This window comes from Aquarana catesbeiana, linkage group LG02 (assembly GCF_042186555.1).
Source record: "Aquarana catesbeiana isolate 2022-GZ linkage group LG02, ASM4218655v1, whole genome shotgun sequence".
Taxonomy (NCBI): Eukaryota; Metazoa; Chordata; class Amphibia; order Anura; family Ranidae; genus Aquarana; species Aquarana catesbeiana.
The window spans coordinates 580,936,717-580,957,429 of NC_133325.1; the positions used below are offsets into that span (position 1 = coordinate 580,936,717).

The window sequence follows — 20,713 nt, forward strand, 5'->3', positions numbered from 1 at the left end:
GTATCTTACCTGGTCCACACCAAGGGAGCTGTCATGTTGCCTCAGCGTGTCTTCCGGGTATCGCGGTTCCAGCACTGTGAGTGGCTGGAGCCGCGATGTCAACACTCCCGCGCGTATGCCTTACCCGGCAAGGTCCGGCAGTTGCCGGGCCTTCAGCCGAGAATACCCTGTGCGCATGCGCCGCTGCAGTCAGCGGCTCATAGCAAGGGGAATATCTACCTGTAGGTAAAAGTGTAAAAAAAGACTATACAACCACTTTAATGAGAAAGCTTATTGCAGCCTGACCATAGTGTAGTTATTACTGCAGTAATGCTAATTATTTGATAGGATTACAAGTGTATAATGTATAAGTAAATAAGGAATGTTTTTTTTTCGATTTTTAAAAAACTTAAACAGAATTCCAAATGATCTACTTAAATCCCACTTGTCTATGAAAAAATAAGGGTATTGTGGGGATGTAAAAAAAAAATTTAATTTCAGTTTTAACAAAAGTGTTCCCCCTTCCCTAGAACCAACAATAAACACAATGTTTGTAGTTCCCTTAAAATCCTTTTCTTGGAGTCCATTGAAGGACACAGGATTAGGGCTGCGGAAATTAACGATTAATCCCTTGATTAATCCATTCATTTTTTTGATCGGTAGGCTGCCTGCCCTGGGGCTGCTTTGGGCCAAGCTGTGGCTGCAGCGCTCCGCTCCCTCCTCCACTATATGTCATACACAGTCTGCGGGCATCTCCCGCTGTGTGTCTGAGCTGAGTGTGAAAACTTTGGCCGCGCTGTGAGAAAAGTCCCGCCCTCCTCCTAGATCAGCTTGTGTGATAGACGTAGTGTTTTGTCTATCACACAAGCTGATCTAGGAGGAGGGTGGGACTTTTCTCACAGCGTGGCCAAAGTTTTCACACACAGCGGGAGATGCCCGCAGACTGTGTAATCCAGGCACTGACTACAGTGAGGCTGCTATTATGGGCACGTCGAGGCTGCATTATGGGAACGGTGAGGCTGCGATTATGGGCATGGTGAGACTGCATTATGGGCACATGAGGCTGCGATTATGGGCACGGTAAGGCTGAGATTATGGGCACGGTGAGGCTGAGTTTGACATGTGACGTCCTAGAAAACATGAAAATCCTGGACTGCCGCACTCTGAAGACAGACATCTTTATTTCATAATCGATTAAAATCCAACGATAGCCATTTCATAGGACCAGAGCATAACAAACGCTAACGCGTTTCACATGTAGAGATGCTTACTCCTAGCTATAGACTTGCGCAAAGTCTGCACCTGATATCCATTACATAGGGTGGAGGCACTCAGATGTGGTTCTGAGGCTTAGTGAGCGGCATATCCTCTACGTGTGACGTTCTAGCCATGCCCCACTATGTCCGGTTTCGGCCGTTTCCCATAACAACAGTGCTAAATCAGCTAAAAGTAGTTGTATCTCTTTGTGCGTTATAATTGAAATTAATTGAATAAAAAAAAAAAATTGATTAATCAAACACAAAAATTTTAATCAGTAACAGAAAAATTAGTCACTGGCAGACTAAAAAAAAAAAAAAAAAAAACGGTGGGCCAGCCTAGTATAATCCCTTCTATCAGCATGCCTCGTTTTTAAGAAAAGCAGCAGCAGGAATATGATCATCAATACAGGGAGGGTAAGACCTGTCTCCCTCAGTGGACTCCAAGAAAAACAAAGCAAACAAATGCCAACAGGCCAAAAGTAACAGGGTATCCAAAACTATAATGGAGTACTGCCTGTACCTTAAAGAGTCATCTGAAGGAGCTAATAGCTGAGGATGGCATCAGATAAGTTAAAAATGTCCACCTGGTGAAACTTCTAGATCTGGGTAACGGTTGCCTGATGACAAAAAGTCAACTAAGTGCTCACAGACCTAGTAAAGTGAGCTTTAACAGGAAAAGAGAAGCCAATCCTTGAATGATGGTTTGCCTAAACCACCTTGATATGGTGGAGCAAGAAGCAATGGGGTCCTTCCAGAGGCCATTCAAAATAATAAAAAGGAAGCCAGTTTCCTTTTTAAAAGAAGTTTCAGGATTTAAAAAAAAAAAATAAACAATTTATACTCATCTAGGTGGATGCAGCGTTGCTCTGATGATGCATCTGTTCTGTTCCCCATGGGCTCTGCAGCGTGAACTGCATGATCAAACATTGCTCAGTTCTCTCCCTCTACTCTGGGCAGAGAGCCGGGACTGTCAGTCAGCGGCTTTCTGCTGTCTGCTCCAGCGCTCACTGGAGTGCTGGGCTGTGGAGGGGGCAAGAGCATCTGGCTCAGGCTCTCAGTGCATCACTGAGAGCCTGAGCCAGGTGCCGGTCCAGGCTTCTGGGTGTATCATGACCTTATGGTTGGGATCTTTCCTAAGCCTGGACTGGCTGAGTGACATCAGCTTTAGCTTGCTGTCAGCTGAAAATGGGTCATAGGAGTGCAGAATGAACTACACTCCTGTGATCCATAGAAGTATGGACCTAAAAGCTTTTCCCATATTTCTCCTTTAAGCATTGGCTGAGAGTGCAATTTGCACAGTCCAAACCACATCCAGACAAGAGAGTGAAATTTCCTTTAATGAACCTGAGCTGGGCAAAGGGAGGGAAGGAGAACATCCTGGTTAAGGGGAAAGGCAGCGACTACCTTAAGCAAAAAGGAAGTCCTGTGCAGCAACACCACCTTCTCCCTGTACTAGACTAAAAAGTTATTTTCGAGATAAAGCCCCCAGTTCAGGCACGCACATCGCATAGACTGATAGCTGCAAGGCAGGCAACTCTGCAAGTGAGAATAGGTTTAAATGGCTACTTCTGAAACAGAGATAGAACATTGCATGGCAGAGGTCTGGAATTAAATTGGGCAAAGGGAATTGCTTCAGAGAAGGGCAGTGAACAAAACTCTGTAAACAGCATTACAGGGTCCCACCCCCCCACTATGGAAAGTGGAGTACAGTTTCACGGGGAGGAAGACATAGCCGATGATTGAGCTGACTTGGAATGCCAGACTTTGCAGGTGAATGGGGAGTGCAAGTTAAAAAAAAAAAAAAAGACATATCCTGACAGTCGGAGGTAGACAACTTTTGCAGTATGTTTCACTGGAGAAGATGAGTGCTGTTATCACTGGCATTATCCTTGATGAGAACAAGCCTCAAAGGGCATGCAGATCAAACACTTCTAGCAAGTCAGTCCACAATTCAGCATGTTAGCCAAAGTGTCCTACCCAACAGGAAATGTATTTGAGAAACCAGTCATGAGCTTTCAAATAAGCCATCCCACCACATGTTTCACAAGCAGTGGCAGTGGTTAGATTCAGTTTATGGGATTTCACCTAGTCAGACCAAAAAAAAAAAATCACAGCCGGAATCTGGTGCAAGGTGGGACCCACTAGCGAGAACAGAGTTCTGGAAAGAAACTCAAACCACTCATCAGCTGGGTCTTTAAAAGCAGGTGCATCCTTCATCCAGTACAGACACCATGCGCCCCCTCCTTACTTTCCCCATGTCACAACCGCAAAGCAGATAGGCAGCATACAGGCTCGGGTTGAGAGGTGAGGCCTCAAGTACTTGTGAAACCCAGACAGCTAGTAGCAGGGTGGGTCAGTAACTGGATGGTTAGGGGTGACCAAATTTACCATAGGTGGGCAACGGGAACAGATCAAAGTTTCACTTGGCTCTTTGCAACAGACAGTGTGACATTAGGTAACTCCCAGCTGAAAATGTCACCACTCAGTCCCACAGTGTTAACCACTTCAGCCACGGAAGATTTGGCTGCAGAATGACCGGGCCATTTTTTGCGATTCGGCACTGAGTCACTTTAACTGACAGTTGCACAGTCGTGCGACGTTGTATACAAACAGAATTAACATCCTTTTTTTCCCACAAATAGAGCTTTCTTTTGATAGCATTTGATCATCTCTGCGATTTTTTTTTTTTTTTTTTTTTTTTGCGCTATAAACAAAAAGAGCGACAATTTTGAAAAAAAAGCAATATTTTTGCTGTAATAAATATCCCCCAAAAATATATAAAAAATTTTTTTTTCCTCAGCTTAGGCCGATTTGTATTCTTCTACATACTTTTGGTAAAAAAAAAAAAAAAAAATCACAATAAGCGTATATTGGTTTGCGCAACATTTATAGCGTCTACAAAATAGCAGATAGTTTTATGGCATTTTTATTATTTTTTTTATTAGTAATGGCGGTAATCTGCGATTTTTATCGTGACTGCGACATAGCGGACACATCGGACATTTTTGACACTATTTTGGGACTATTGTCATTTATACAGTGATCAGTGCGATAAAAATGCATTGATTACTGTGTAAATGACACTGGCAGTGAAGGGGTTAACCACTAGGGGGCGGTGAAGGGGTTAAGTGTGTCTTAGGAAGTGATTCTAACTGTGAGGGGGCTGGGCTTGAACACACAGGACAGTGATCTACTGCTCTCGATGACAGAGAGCAGTAGATCACTGTCCTGTCACTAGGCAGAACGGCGAATGCTTTGTTTACAAAAGCATCTCCCCGTTCTACCTCTCAGTGACATGATCGCCGGGAGACCGCCGGACATCGAGTCCGCGGAACCCACGGCACGGCGGGTAATTCAAAGGGACATATAGGTACGCCCATTTGCCGAGCCGTGCCATTCTGCCGACGTAAATGTACATGCGGCGGTCGGCAAGAGGTTAACCTAATTCACAGCAAAGCCGGTGGGAAATAATGGTGCCCAGTAACTTAGCAACCAGGCCTACTCACTAAGTGAGTCTTTGGGGATGCCAGTGGCTCAGGACCTGGAAAGCACTCCATAGCTAACTTTTACCAGAACAGAATCTGGAAGGCATCCCACGTGGAACCCAGTGCTCAAAGGTCACTACCAGGCTATCCTTGCAGAGTTGCTAGAAAAAACTGTTTAGTCTGTACAAAAGCAGAGCTGAAGAAAAGTTATCCATCTTAGGACAATTGCTAAAATTGAGGTAGGCCAGTAGTAAGAGGGTTTGTCCTGGGCTGGCCTACAGGTGTTTTCTTTTTTTTGCCAGTATCCAATTCTCCTGGTAGATAGGTGGCAATATAACCTAAAGGTTTAAGATTTCCTGTTTCCCTCAATGGGTAAAAAAAAAAAAAAGTTGATGGAAGGATGATTTAGTGCAGATGAAAAACACATGCTTAGTAGCACCTTAATTGGTTCCCACTAGTTAGGGAGCATATTAATCTATGTATTGAAGTTACCACCCTGTTGCAGCCAGTGTCTATATTGGGCAAGATCTGCCCGGGATCGGCAGGAGGGACGCCGATCCTGCTCACCCGCGGCCGCCACAATTTCCCCGGCCTTCATCCTGCTAGGAGCTGCTGCTGCCCTGGTGGTGGGGTAAGAGACTCCCCTCAACATCCAGCCTGTCCTCCTGTGTACCTGGCGGGGTCCGGTGATCTGCGGGGCCATCGGGATCGCCCGTTGCGGCCTAGTGAAAACTGCTGCCCACCGCACTTTCCTACACCGCCGGCCCGCGGGGGAATGTGGAGGCCGGCCTGGCCTGTAATCCAGGGCGCGGATGCTGCGGTCCTCAGCGGCCTCTCTATCCTGCTAGGAACCGAAGATTGCCTGTGTGAGCTGGCTGCGAGACCCCGAGCCCAGTATCCTCTGCATTCTCCTACCTTCATCCCGGCTCCCTGTACATACCTCCCGCACTGAGTGACATCTCAGCCGGCGGATAGCTGCATCGTGATCGGGGGCACCTACCGAATCCTTAGATGCCATCCAGAAGGTGATCAGAGCAGAGCAAGCCGCGGCCATACAAACAGCCCTGTAGCTTCTAAGGGACATGGAGCAGCCCTCAGGTATGGAGCAGTCAGCAGCTACTGACTCCACTGCAGCCATCCTGGCGGCCATTGAGTAGAGTAAAACCATGGTCATGGGGAGGATAGATACACTGGCCATGGAGTGTGGTCTTATGCAACAAGACAAGGACAAGTTTAGAGGCCGTGTCACTGCTGTAGAGAATCGTATCTCGGATATAGAGGATACTACGGCTGCCACCTCCCAGAATGTCGCTGACCTGTAACGCATGGTTAAAACCTTGATGGCGTGATCTGAAGACGCTGAAAATAGACTGCGCCACAGTAATGTGCGTGTGGTGGGCCTTCCTGAGGGCTCACACCCAGCCAGCTTTGCTGAAAATTTCTTTAAAGAAATCCTCAATTTACAACAAGTCTCCTCAGCATACATTGTGGAGCGCGCTCATAGGGTCCCCACAGGCCCGAGACCACAAAGCGCCTTGCCCAGACCATTCCTTGTGCAGTTTCTAAATTACAGAGATAGACATCTCATCCTTGCTGAAGCCCGAAAGAAACCACAGCGCTCTGGTTTGAGAACACCACCCTGCATTTCTTCCGTGATTTTACCCCGGAGTTGCAGAGACGCCGGCGCGAATTCATGGAGGTTTAGAAGAGGCTCCGGGAAAAGGGACTTGTTTATAGTATGCTGTACCCCAGTAAGCTCCACGTTGAACACCGGAGCTCTGTGAAATTCTTTGAGGTCCCCTGGGATGTCTCGGATTGGCTGGATACCTTAGGTTGAAATGAATAATCCATTTCATTCTCCCCCCTTTTTTGCTGGAGACACATTTTTTGGCTGACATACCACAATCCGGTGCAGTAAGGACTGATTGCACACTGGCAGGCACACATACTTTGACTATAATCCTACACCAAGTTACCCTTCCTAATAGGTTTAATAGCAGTGTGCCTTGTCAAGAGATGCATATGTACGGAACTTGCTTTTACTGCGCAAAACATTCTCTTCAAGGTGTGGCAGCGTATGTGTAGCTGTTTGGTGCTTCATGGCTACAATAATGCATGGAGCTGGATGCTCTCTCTGCAAAAAAGAGTATTCACAGAAGGCGCATAGTGCCAGTGCTCACCCTGTTGATTTTTTTTTTTTTTTTTTTTTTTTTGTGTTCGCTTGTTTGTGGTGTCACCCTCGGTACTACATGGTTGGTGGACCGGTGGACACTCAGAAACAGGCTCCATCACGGGGAGGAGCCGGATGTGGGTGGCTTACTGGATCGGCTGCTGATCCCGGGATGCCGGACGTCTCCCCCTCCAGCTCCAGCTTGCGGCTGAGAGCAACCCTGTCCCCTCGATAGATTCGATCGCCGCCCGCGCCGCCCGCGGCGCGCCCCCCCCCCCCCCCCCCCCCCCCCGTGCCGGAGCCGGGAGATCCAGGGCCGACGTTGTCTCGTTGCCCCGCAGAAGCTCCGCTAACCCCCCGTAGGACACTGGACACGAACCCCCCAGCTGTATCAAAAATCTCAGGCAAGCGCTGACACGCCGGGAGGCAAAGGAAGTGGACGGCAGCCAAGCTGGGAGGGATCCGAACTGAAGGCTGCTCCGTCCGTAGAAACAGCTGACACAAGGGAAAAAAAAAAAAAAGGAGAGGAGTTTGGTAAAACCGTTTGTATACGACAGAGGGGGTAAGTGCTTTCCTTCTTATCTCAAATAACTCGTGAGACCCCCCTTCTCTGCAGGGGACTGGGAACTAAGGATCAAAACTCTGTAAGGTAATCCTATATCGGTGTTAATATGCAAATGCAAACTACATCTACTATTGAAGGCTAATACCTTTTTATGACTCACATTGTGTGCAACCAGCAAAAAAAAAAAAAAAAACATGTGCAGTTAGCCTTACAGCCATATGTAAGATACGACGGATATATGTGTTAGAACGGGCTTTCACAAGTTGTAACCTAATCAGCCCCATGCAGCTCTAAAGTGATCAAAACTATGTAAGGTAATCCTATATCGGTGTTAATATGCAAATGCAAACTACATTTACTGTTGAAGGCTAATACTTTTTTATGACTTACATTGCTTGCAATCAGCAAAAAAAAAAAAAATCATGTGCAGTTAGCCTTACAGCCATATGTAAGATACGACGGATATATGTGTTAGAACGGGCTTTCATAAGTTGTAATCTAATCAGCCCCAGGCAGCTCAAAAGTGAATACGTCCTGCAAGCCTGTGTCAGTTTAAGGCGGTTAGCCTTTATATAAATCATACCCCTGAAGATAACTGAGAACGGGACTTGTTAAGATTGCAGTAGACGAAGGCAGCTGACTGGGAAGACTTCTAGAATTGCTTACTGGAGGGGCCACCAGGCCGGGGGGTCGCTCCCCTTTCCACTTGATTACTTTACTTGACCACTTCCGCTTCCCTTATCTACCTCTTCTGAGGTCTCCAGGGGTCAGCTGCTCTCTTTTTTTTTTAGGCGTAAAATCATAGTAAGGGTATACGGAAAGCACCTGATCTAAGGGGGCAGGGACCCCAGAAGAAAGCAACCCCTTGGGGACTGCAGGGTGTACTGGGGAAGGGTAGAATATATACTACATTAGCTTGCGGGGGATCACGTCAGCAGGATACCTACACTCACCCTGCAGGACCCCCAGGGTCTACAGCATAATGAAGGGAAAGGGAGGGAAAGCGGCAGCGGCCAATACGGCCAGCAGTAACAGAACAAGCGTGAGCCCGGGCGCCATAAGGAAATATATGGTCCAAGAGGGGAATAAAGGGAGCCCAGGGAAGGCTGGCGGTACTAAATGTAAAACCCCTGAGCCCTTATCCAAAGTCAGTACACGAAGACAGCTGGCGGAGACAGATACCAATTCTTCAAGTTTGGAGACAAGGGAAGAGACTGCTGCGACCCCCCAGGAAGACAATCAAATAGCAACAAAAAGTGAGATGGTAGAAATGTTCGCAAGACTAGAAGCAATTATTAAAAGTGAGATCGGAGCAATCCGACAGGACTTGAGCCATACACTAAAAAGAGTGGAAGAGTTGGAAACAACAACAGATACCCAGGGAACGGAGATAAATGTTCTTAAACAGCAAATCGAAGAAATCCAAAGAGAACAAAGGAACCTCCGGTACAGATTGGAAGACCAGGAGAACCGTAATAGGAGGAAGAACCTGCGGATAAGAGGCCTACCTGAGAAGGAAGGGGGGAAAGAAAATCTCCAAGAAATAATAGATCAAATTTTTGGTGACCGCCTGGATCCAACTGAAAATAGATCGAAGATCAAGCTAGACCGGGCCCACAGGGTAAGGAAACCAGTGGAGATCAGGGGAGATGCCCCACGAGATGTAATTGTCCGATTTCACAATTTCCAAGATAAAGAAAAGATCAAGTCAAGCTTAAGAGCAAATCAACAAGTGAAATACGGAGAAGAAAACCTCCAGATCTTCCCAGATCTATCGGCAGAGACTCTAGCCAGGAGAAGAACTCTCAAACCACTCCTAGCCCATCTCAAAGCAAATGATGTCCAATATTCCTGGGGCTTCCCAGCATGTCTGATTGGACACAAGGAGGGCCGCTCTGCGACACTTAGATTCCCAGAAGAGACACAAAAATTTTGCCAACGCTTGGAAGTGCCACTGGTTGAAATACCGGGGTGGTGGGAAAAATCCGAAACTCAAGAGTATAGGGAGGGGATACCTGCCTGGAAGCCAGTTACCGATATGAGAAGACCGTAAACAGGCGACACAAGATTGTATATGCACATAGATGGGAGGGGAAAAAAAAAAAAAAGGGGAAAGAAGAAAAAAAAAAAAAAAAAAAAAAAAAAAGGGGGTGTGAGAAAGTGAGAAAGACGGGGGGGGTGGGCCCCGGGGGGGGGGGGGGGGGTGAGAGGGAGTGGGGAGGAGGGGGGGAGTCGGGTACTCCGACGGGAGTGGGTAGATCCAGGAATGGCACCCCCGAGCTCAACCTCTAGGGGGAAAACCGGGGGGCCAGGAGGAGTTAGTGGGGCCACGGTTAAAAGGGCCAGGATAAGGTCTGCTACCCCAAGGGAGGGGGGAGGTGGGGGGGAGGATAGGGTGGGGGTGAGGGAGGGACAGGGGCGGGAGGGGGAGGGGGGTGAGGGTATGACCGATAAGCGTGACACTGCTCCCCGCTATCCAGATTTAAAAAAAAAGAGGTTCAGCCCACGAGGGGGTGCGTCAACAGGATGGCTGGGATAAACGTAATTTCATATAATGTGAGGGGTATCAACTCTCCGCTGAAGCGTGTAAACATAGTAGGGGAGTTGAGGCTCCTCAGGGCAGAGGTAGTCTTCCTGCAGGAGACGCACTTCCTCGTGGGCAGGAATCAAAGAATACGCTCGAGGGACTTCCCAAACTGGGAATATGGGGATACCCCAGTTAAGAGTTCAAAAGGTGTGGCGATAGGCTTTGCCAAAAACATCAGGTTTAGTCCAGATGAAAGAATGATCGACCCGGAGGGACGGTACCTATTCCTCAGGGGCAAACTTAATGGGGTAGAATGCACGTTGGCAAACATCTATTGCCCGAACACCAACCCCGGGGGGTACCTAATGGGCATTCTTGCTAAATTGGAAAGCTTTAAAAGGGGGAGGACCATCATTGCGGGAGATTTTAATATATGTCTTGACCCAGCGAAAGACAGTACGTCGTGTGTCCGTGGGACCGGAGGGATTTGGATGAACAAACTAAAAAGGAAGCTGCACCAATACCAACTGTTAGACATTTGGAGGCTGCAGCACCCGAATAACAGAGACTACTCCTACTACTCCCACGTACACTCGACGTACTCTAGGTTAGATTTTTTTCCTGGTGGAACACAGGTATGTAGACGAGGTAGAAGCCACAAGAATAGGATCGATTACATTTTCAGATCACGCGCCAGTGAGTCTTCTGTGGAAATTAGTTAAGGGAAGCCAGTTTTCCAATAACTGGAGACTAAATGAGGAGTTACTGCATGATAGAGAAATAGACCAGCGCATTAAGGAAGGACTAGAATTCTACTTTAAAACTAACTCGGTCGAGGAAACTTCAAAAGCTGTAGTATGGGAGGCCCATAAAGTATTCATCAGAGGCATCTTAATAAAAGCAGGATCAGAAAGGAAGAAAAAGGAGGCTAGGGAAAGATCAGCCATACAGAAAAGTATTCAGGAGCTGGAACAACGACATAAGCAAACGGGAGAAAAGGAGATATTGGTAGAATTATATAAAAAAAGAGAGGCCATGCGAGAACTCATAGAAATAGACAACCGTAAGGTTTATAACCGGGTAAAGAAAGAAAGATATATAGGGGGCAACAGACCCGGGAGGCCCCTGGCTAGGGTCCTAAGCAAAAAGATAAACAATAACTATATTGATAAAATAAGAACTAAATTAGGCGAGATCGCCTATAAAGATAAAGACATCGCTAAGACTTTCCAGGAGTTCTACGGGGGACTGTATGCCATAAACAAAAAAATTAGCACTGAAGAAAGGACAGAAAAGCAAGGGAAAATCAAAAAATACCTAGAAGATAGTGGCCTGTCTAACCTCTCAGAAAATGAACAAGTAACTCTGGAGGCCCCATACACTGAACTTGAAGTGAGGAAAGCGCTCAAAGGGTTGCAAATGGGAAAAAGCCCAGGTCCGGATGGACTAACGGTGCTTTACTATAAAAAATACCAGGATCTACTAATACCAAAAATGTGCTCCTATATGAATGAAGCTGGGGAAAAAGGAGAAATGAGAAAGGAAGCCTTAGAAGCCATAATAGCAGTAATACCAAAGGAAGGCAAAGACAATACAGTATGCTCAAGCTATAGGCCGATCTCTCTCCTAAACGTAGACACGAAAATTTACGCTAAAGTAATCGCGGATAGACTAAAACCCATAATAGAAAGGATAGTGCATCCAGATCAGGTCGGGTTCGTGTCAGGCCGTCAAGGGAGAGATAATAGCATTAAGACCCTCCTGGCGGTGCAGCAGTTGAAGAAAAGCGGAGTCCCAAGTCTACTCCTGTCAATAGACGCTGAAAAAGCATTTGACAGGGTAGACTGGGACTTCATGATGGGCACACTGGAGGAGATGGGTTTCGGGATCAAGATACGTAGAAGAATAGGGGCACTATACTCGGGACCCACTGCCAGAGTAAGAACAAACGGAGTCCTTTCAGAACCATTCGATATGCATAACGGGACTAGACAGGGGTGTCCGCTCTCCCCTGTCCTGTTCGTATTAGCCCTAGAGCCCCTACTAGAAAAGATCAGGAGGTGCCCGGATATTAGTGGGGTAACGATAGGAAAAGATCAATATAAACTAGCCGCATTTGCGGATGACATCCTCCTATACATATCGCGCCCAAAAATTTCCCTCCCGAATATAATGTCAATACTGCTTGAATATGGCAAGCTTTCTAACTTTAAAATAAACCCAAGCAAATCGGAGACACTAACCTTTAACACCAGCAAACCCAGAGATCATTCATATCAGAAGCACTTCCCCTTTCAATGGGGGCAAAAGGAGCTAAACTACCTAGGGATTAAGATTACAACCTCATACGAGACGCTTTTCCACGCCAACTTCATACCACTTCTTAACAAGATCAAGCAAGAACTCAGCAGAATCCACATAGGACAACTATCTTGGGGAGGGAGAATAAATATATATAAGATGGTTGTATTGCCAAAAATCACCTACGTAATGCAAATGCTGCCAGTCGCACTTCCACAGGCATATTTAAGAAAACTGCAATCAATTTTTCTTAGGTTCATATGGAGAGGAAAAGCACCACGTTTAAAATTTACACAAGTGACAAAAGCGAAGGGCCAAGGGGGATGGGGAGCACCAGACGTATGCAAATACTATGAAGCCATATCTTTAGCTAGAGTAATTGATTGGGCAAAAAATAAGGTAGACAAACACTGGGTGAAAATGGAGAGGGAGATTAGTAATGCTGGGTTGAATAAAATAATTTGGATACCCCCACACTTAAGAGAACTTAGCTCTGAAACACACGAGATCACCAAACACGCACTAAAGATTTGGGACAAGGTCCACAAGAGGGAGCACTGGGGATACAATTCCCCCTTAATGTCACTTAAGGACTCAGCATACTTTGCACCAGGGAGAGGGGAGTGGTTCGGGAGATGGCTATTAGATGAAAACATCCAGTTAAAGGATGTTATGCAACAGAATAAAATATGCACATATCAGGAACTAAAAGAAAAAAAAAACTTGCTGGTAATAAACACCTGGCGATACAGCCAACTGAGTCAGTTTATTAGATCCCTCCCAAAACCAATTAGATCAAAGGAAAATCTTCGCCCACTAGAGAAAATGTGCCTGGATAATGACAGGAGGGGGGGGTTCTCTCAGACATACAGAATACTGATAGAATTAGGGAATACGGATACCCCCTCTTTTATAAAGAAGTGGGAGAAGGAGCTGGGGAGGGAGCTCACTCCTCCAGAAGGGTCATTGATCCTAAGCAGAGTAACAGCCACGTCAGTTAACAGTAAAATTCTGGAGCTAAACTACAGATGTCTAACCAGGATGTACATGACTCCAGACCGTTTGAGCAAATTTTCAAACGGACCTCCACAATATTGCTGGAGGGGATGTAAGGAGCCGGGATCAATGACCCATATCTGGTGGCAATGCCCGATAATAAAAATATTCTGGACAGAGGTCAGGGGTGTTATTAAGGACATAACAGGGATCAATACCCAGATGACCCCTGGGTTTGCCTATTCCACCTGAGCGAAATGTCTAATAAAGCCTATTTAAGAACGCTACTACCGCACCTTTTAGATGCGGCTAAAAGCCTGATACCCAAATACTGGAGAAAGGCAGAAAGACCAGCTATGAAGGAATGGTTAGAGAAAGTCAATGAAATACATAACCTAGAATATTTAAGATACAGTGAGGGTATGAAAATGGGCGTCTTTGTGGAAAAATGGAAAAGATGGGAAGAGTTTAAAACCTCCCTGAGAGCGGCTGAAATATGGATAGCCTAGGTTGGAAGATAAAGAGATAAAGAGACCCAGAGATTAACATCTAAAATAACCCTAGAAGTTGAAACAAAGATGGTCCAGAGGAAGATAGAGAAAGAAGAGGGAGGCAGGAGGAGACGCTCGGTCATGGGGGGGGCCAGGGGGGAGTAGGGGGGGAGGGAGAGAAATGTATAAAGATATAACATCTAAACACAACATAAATAACTTTTGCAACCCGAAGAAAAAGAGAAAAAGAGAAAAAAAGAAAAAAAAAAAAAAAAAAAAAAAAAAAAAAAAAAAATACAATTAGCATTACCACGATGATGAGAAGCAGGAATGGGAAGAAGTTGGATGTACTGATAACTGAAGAACGACTCCCAGATAAACAATCTTGCTGAGTGGAAAAAAAAAAAAAAAAAAAAAAAAAAAAGAAACAGGCTCCATCACAAAGCGATGTGTATAGGTGGATGAATGTGTTAAACTTCAGCATGCTGTATGGCTCTGTGTGACTCTGAACCTCACTTGTGCTCCTAGGCCCCCATCTTGTGGCGAATTTTTGAATTGCAGTCATGTCCTTGAATATTACAATCATCTCCTGGAATGTCAGGGGTTTGAATTCAAAATACAAGAGAGCTCTGGTGCTGAAAGCCCAGCATCCCCACCTGGATGCACAGAGCGATACATGCCACTTTTTTGTCCTATGCGAGGGGTGTGTCTATTTTGTTGCACAAGTCCTTACCTTGCTCCATTGAAATGGTGATTACAGCTCCCGGGGGAAGATAGTGGTAATAGTTGAAGTTTATTCACACAGGTTAGCCCTTGTAGATGTATACATTCCCCCTCCTTTCACAAGAAACATCCTGTAGGAGGTGTTGGAGAAACTGGCATCTCACTCTTAATTCCAGTTATTGGTGGCTGGAGATTTTAATAATGTTCTCAATTATACACTGGACACGTCCAACCCACGACTTGTCGCACTGGGCGGAAGCCGTGGGTTTCACTGAGGTCTGGCGGTGGAAGCATCCCACGAACAGATGCTACTCATATCTGTCCTCAGTACATGCTTTGTCCTCCAGAATTGACCTGGCGTTTGCCAATGGGACATTATTGCCTCTGTTAGCTGGGGCATTCTACCTTCCAGGGGGTGTATTGGATCACATCCCACTTCAAATTACCCTACAGTTAGGCTCTCAGAGTTCAAAGAGGGTTCGGCGTCTGTCCCCTAGATGGGTGGGGGAACCTACCATGGAGGAGATGCTGAAACAGCACATGGATGCATTTTGGCAGATTAATGAAGGATCAGCAATGGTGCACACTGAATGGGAGGCCACCCGAGGGCCAGTCAAAAAAAAAAATTAAGTCAGCAGCTACAAATACTGCAGCTGCTGACTTTTAATAGGACACTTACCTGTCCCAGGGTCCAGCGATGCGGGGGATCGAAGCCCCGCTCGTCTCCCCCTCCGTTCAGCGGCGCCGGCATTGCAACTGTGGGTGCCGGGCTGTGGCTTCACAGCCTGGCACCCACTGCGCGAGTGGCGTCGCGCGCCGTGATTGGCCGCTTAGTCACCTGGGACCTGTAATGGGTCCCAGATTATTGACAGGAGGGAGGGCGCAGAGCTGAGCCCTTCCTGTGCCGAGGGGGAAGTGATGTCACTAGCCCAGGCACTGGAAGAGGCAGACTACAAGGGACCACCTAGCAACAGGCATTTAGAGGTAAGTACAAAAAAACATTTGGATATTTTTTTTTTTTTTTTTTTTTTTAGGATTTTTTATGTAGTTTTTTTTTTTTTTTTTGGGTGGAACCCCACTTTAAGTCCACCGCTAGGGGGGTATACATATTAGCCATTAAAGCCCAGAGAACGGAGCAGAATAGTGTGGAAAAACAACTCCAAGATAAAGAACAAGGCACATGCGGCTCAGACACTTTGGCTCAGTTGCAGTTCGCAAGGAGGAATGTATCTCTCCATTATCAGGATGTGACTGCTTGTCAACTGCAAAGGAGTGCGGAGCGTTTTTGAAAAGGGAGATAAAAATGGCAAACTCTTGGCTCTCCTGACGGCAGGAGACACGTCCTCGACAGTTCCCTGCATACTGTCCCCATCGGGACAACTCTTAAGAGACAGAAAGGACATAGTACTCGAGTTTGTATCCTCCACTCGGAGACCCTGGCACCCAGACTACTGCAGTTGTACACAGACTGTTTTCAGAAGGGAAGCCTCCCCTTCACTTTTTTTGAGGCCCATATTGTACTATTGGCTAAGCCGGATAAAGACCCACTGCAGTGTTCATCTTATAGGCCCATATCCTTATTAAATATGGACTTCAAAATATTGACCAAACTGCTACTACTAGACTTATGTTGGTCCTACAGCATGTTCTTTCCCCTGATCAGACAGGTTTTATGCCCAAAAAGGCCACAGATATTAATTTACGCAGGATTTTCACCCACACTCAGTTGGGCCTGGATATTTTCAGCGGTGGGATACTGGTCTTTCTAGATCTAGAAAAGGCCTTTGATTCTGTGGACTGGAATTACATGAGGGTGGTATTGGAGGTATTCGGGTTTGGTCCTCAGTTTCGGAAGTGGATCGACATTCTATATCATTGCCCCACAGCAGCCATAAAGCTAAACAATATGTTATCGAAATTTTTTTCCAGTGCATACGGGCACTCGCCAAGGATGCCCATTATCCCTGACCCTATTCTCTATTCAGATTGAACCCTTGGCAATGGCCTTGCGAGCCTCTGAGGAGGTACGGGGGATAACGGTGGGTAGCTTGACCGAAAAACCGGCACTATATGCTGTCTATATGGTTCTTTTTTTGCGAGACTCGAATTCCCTGTCGGCAGCTTTAGACATTCTAAATTCCTTTGCTCATTTTTTGGGTCTGAAAGTCAACTGGGAAAAATCCCAGATTCACTCAGGACGCCATCCCCCAGAAGTGAGATTCCCACAAATTGTCCCTTGCAGAGGGTAGAGATGAAATATCTGGGTTTACATATCTCCAGCTCTGTATCAGACTTTATTTCCTTGAATATCGATCCGCTTTTGACTAAACTAAAATCCAGACTGCAGGCATGGCAGAATCTACCTTTGACACTCCTAGGTAGAGTGAATTTAGTAAAAATGAAATTTTTACCTCTGTTTTTATATATAAATATTTCGGAATTCAACTGGATACCGAGATATATATTCAAAAGAATAGATCTACTTATAACAACTTCCCGAATTAAATTCTGGGTGTTACAACTGCCGTGGAAACAAGGGGATCTGGCGGTACCGGACTTTCACAGATATTTCTTAGCGGGCCAGCTAGTATTCATACACTGGTCGTTTACTCTACCTGAGGATGACACTGCCAATACATTTGAGGCGGCTATCGTTTGTTCCTATGAGACGCTGACACATCTCCCGTATCAGGGTATCAAAGCTCCGTATAGGCTCACAATATCCATGGGTGGCAGTGACCGAGATGGGTAGCACTTTGGAAGAATCCTAAATTAATACACTTTTGTGAGTACCCTGATCCAATCATCTGGACTAAATTTGGTATTAGGACGCTGAAAGACAAAGTGGGTGGTGGGAAACTTCTGCAGTTTGACGCCCTGAAAAATAAGTTTAATCTTCCCAACACTCACGTGTTCCATTTTCTTCAGCTCAGACATGCACATAATGCCCAATTTGGAGATATTGGTATTACCCTGAAAATGAGTGATTTGGAGTCTCTGCTGAGGGAGGACACTTTAGACAAGGCCTTGTCCACAATATATAAACAACTGTTCGGTGAGTTGCAAAGTGTAGGGCGAGGTGTTCCCTCAGGTGGACAGGGATGACGTATGGGACATTAATTTTACTAGATTGGTCTCTGCTAGGTACCAACTCATTCAATTTAAATTCCTGCATCGTATATATCTTAATCCAGCTAGTTTGGCCAAGATGTTCCCTACCCAGTCACCTAGTTGCTGGTGGTGCAGTTCCCTCACTGCCGATTTCATGCATATCTTTTGGAATTGCTCGAACATTCAAGCTTTTTGGAAGGGGGTCACAGAATGTATAGCAGAAGTGACCGCCATTACTATACAGCCCACGATAGATGTGTGTCTTTTGGGTCTGGTAGACAATCTAGCCCCAAAGAGAGTAACTCATACTTTGCTGACAATCCTAATCTATTACGCTAGAAAAACAATAGTGTTATCATGGAAAAAGCCCAATCCTCCATCTGTATCAGCCTGGAAGGGTGTGGTTAATAGGGCTGCACCTTTATACAAGGCTACATACATTAGTAGGGGGCATACCACAGAAATTTGATAAAGTGTGGGGCATTTGGATGAATAGTGAAAATATGGTGGCGAATTGAGTGGCACCTGATGGAATGCACCTGCTGTGGGATTTAATATGTATGTAACTATTTGACGTAATGAAAGGTAATATTGACTGTCAATAGGAAAAGGTGGCCTTATTATTACCATTCTGATCCTTTCACTGAGTGAGAGTCTGGATGGAGGAGGAGAGAATCAATGCTGAAGAAATGTAAATAGTTCTTTTTGTGTGTGGCCCATTGGGTCTAGTGTATACTTGTTATGTTAAAATGCAATAAATAAAACTTAAAAAAAAAATAGAATATGACCCACAATCCAGTCACAGGCAGTCCAGTAATAATGCATTTGCTAGGGAGTCCTTTTGGGTTGGTGAACAATGTATGACAGGTATTTTCCAATAATGATTGTGGTATTTGAAATAGATGTATTAAAAAAAAAGTGATTTTTTCATAAACAAAGGTGCGTGATAGAGAATTACCAGTGCCCCTCTGAAATTTATATTTGAAATAGCAGCTAACGGCATGCACAGATTGGAAGTAAATTCCCTTGTGTTCTGTATTTCAGGTTCATGGAACAACACCCAGAAATGGACTTCTCCAAAGCTAAATTCAGCTGATCATCTTCATCCACAATATTTGCTTGAACGGCACTGTCAGTATTGCGAAATGCCCAAGGACAGTTTTAGTCTGTGGTTAAAGCAAGACTCCATTTTGTTGTGACAAAACAATACTTACTGGTTGGTTATATACAAGGATTTTGATTTTTTTTTTTTTTTCTTTTTTCAACAAACCTTAAGGCTGGGTTCACACCTATGCGAATTTCCCCTGTATCCAATTTGCATAGCAGGAGTATATGACTGGCTCCCTATTGGGTCGGTTCACATATCTCCGTTGTGGCTGCAGAGCGCACTGCACAGAAACGATGTGCGTCTTTGGCTCCGTTTCAGGACAGAATTCAGGCACAGAATCGGCCCTGAAACGGGGAACAGGGACGCACAGCAATCCACAGTGGGCTACAGTGCTAATCCGGCCTTAACTACTGAAATGAATGGTCCATGCTAGAGCATTTTCTGAAACCTTTTAAAAATTAGCACCAAGTGTAAGGCTTTTTGATATTAGGTTTACCCCTTTGTAAAACAATGCTTGCACCTGGTTATTAAAGATGAACCTAGCATTACATGGCATAATATTTTTCCCAGAATCCTCATGCTTCCGTAAAATTCTGGACAGAACTTAAAGCGGAACTAAATGGTTAGTACCTACCTTTCCAGTTGTCCCTCGTTGGCACTAGTATTTTCTTCTGTGTGCCTGTCTTCATTGGGTGGCGCTAGCTAACATAATTCCAGCACTATCGCAGGAGCCACCTTGTGCTGTAAGCTGAGCTGCACATAATAGCAAGCAGGTATGGGCACTTTATTGCAGAAGTGACATTGCATGTCTCTTCTGCAATGAAAGCTTGCCTGCTTGCGGTTTGTCACAATGGAACTTCAGTTCCACTTTAAAGACAAATTACAAGCAGCCTGCGTCATAAAATACTGAATCTCCTAGACGTATTTGTTTCTTGCATGTCTAGAGGGAAGCTAGAGTGCTATTTTTAGAACTTAAATTGTGATTCCCATACGCTATCATGCTCAAAGACCTTGTAAGGGTCTGCAGCTACATTTAAAAAAAAATCCTTACTTAATGTCTACTGTAGAGGTACATGTGTCCAAGTAATACAACACCCACATAGGTGAACGAGTATGCCTTCTGTGGAAAGAGCAAGTTGCATCTGTCCAAATGTTGTTGTAATGCATTCGCTAGCAATATGCATGTGCACCACTCTGTTATTACATCATTTAAATGAGTACAGTCAAATAAAGAAATTTGCTAGTTTTTCTTGGTTTTTTTTTTTTAGCCTTGACAACACAAACTAATGTGGGAATATTAAGATATATATATATATATATATATTATACATTTTTTTTTTTTTATTATTATTACAAGCTTGTCTCAGTGTAATGAATCTTGTTTCCAAGCCCTGTCACACATGTAAAAAAAATGAAGAGTCAGAAAATCTGCTAGCTGAACACTCTTAAAGGTGCGTTTTTGATATTGAAATCACTCTTGTGACCTCACTTAGTACCACACTGAATAGCATTCTCTCCCCCCCCCCCCCCCCCAGTTCAGTGTGCAGCAAAGTTTACTTGACGACTTTTTTTTTTTTTTACTGGTTTTCACACCAACTTATAGTTACAGATCTTCAGTTCGGAGTTTGTACACTTACGACTTACGTTGACTGAAAACCTTGTGTCTGTACTTGAGCATTGTTGCAGCTGTGCCTTTTACATTTCACCACCCTTTTTTTATTTGAGACATCTAAAAAGTTGTATTTCAACTGGACTTATTTAATTAGGCAATGGGCAGAGATCCACACTGAAATGTCGGTGATCTTTCAGTGTGATGACTGCTATAAAGTGACAAAAGATGAACTATTGAACATTTCTATGGGTGACTTCTAAAACGGTAATTTCAGATTTTTGTTTTTCAGTGACAGATGTCTCTGAATATTATATGTTCAATAAAGCTCTAGTTCACCAAAGAATTACATGAGGCACTTTGAACTTTTAAAGTGCCCTTTAATGCAG

At 45.0% G+C, this 20,713-nt stretch overlaps 1 protein-coding gene across 1 annotated transcript in view; it reads left to right on the forward strand.

Moving 5' to 3' along the window:
* Positions 1-19,961, forward strand: part of NUDC (nuclear distribution C, dynein complex regulator) — a 73,526-nt gene extending 53,565 nt beyond the window's left edge. The window contains exon 9 of the mRNA XM_073616170.1: positions 18,652-19,961. Within this exon, the coding sequence (XP_073472271.1) occupies positions 18,652-18,703 (52 nt within the window). The 3' untranslated portion in view covers positions 18,704-19,961. The remainder of the gene's footprint in view (positions 1-18,651) is intronic.
* Positions 19,962-20,713: the final 752 nt, after the last annotated feature.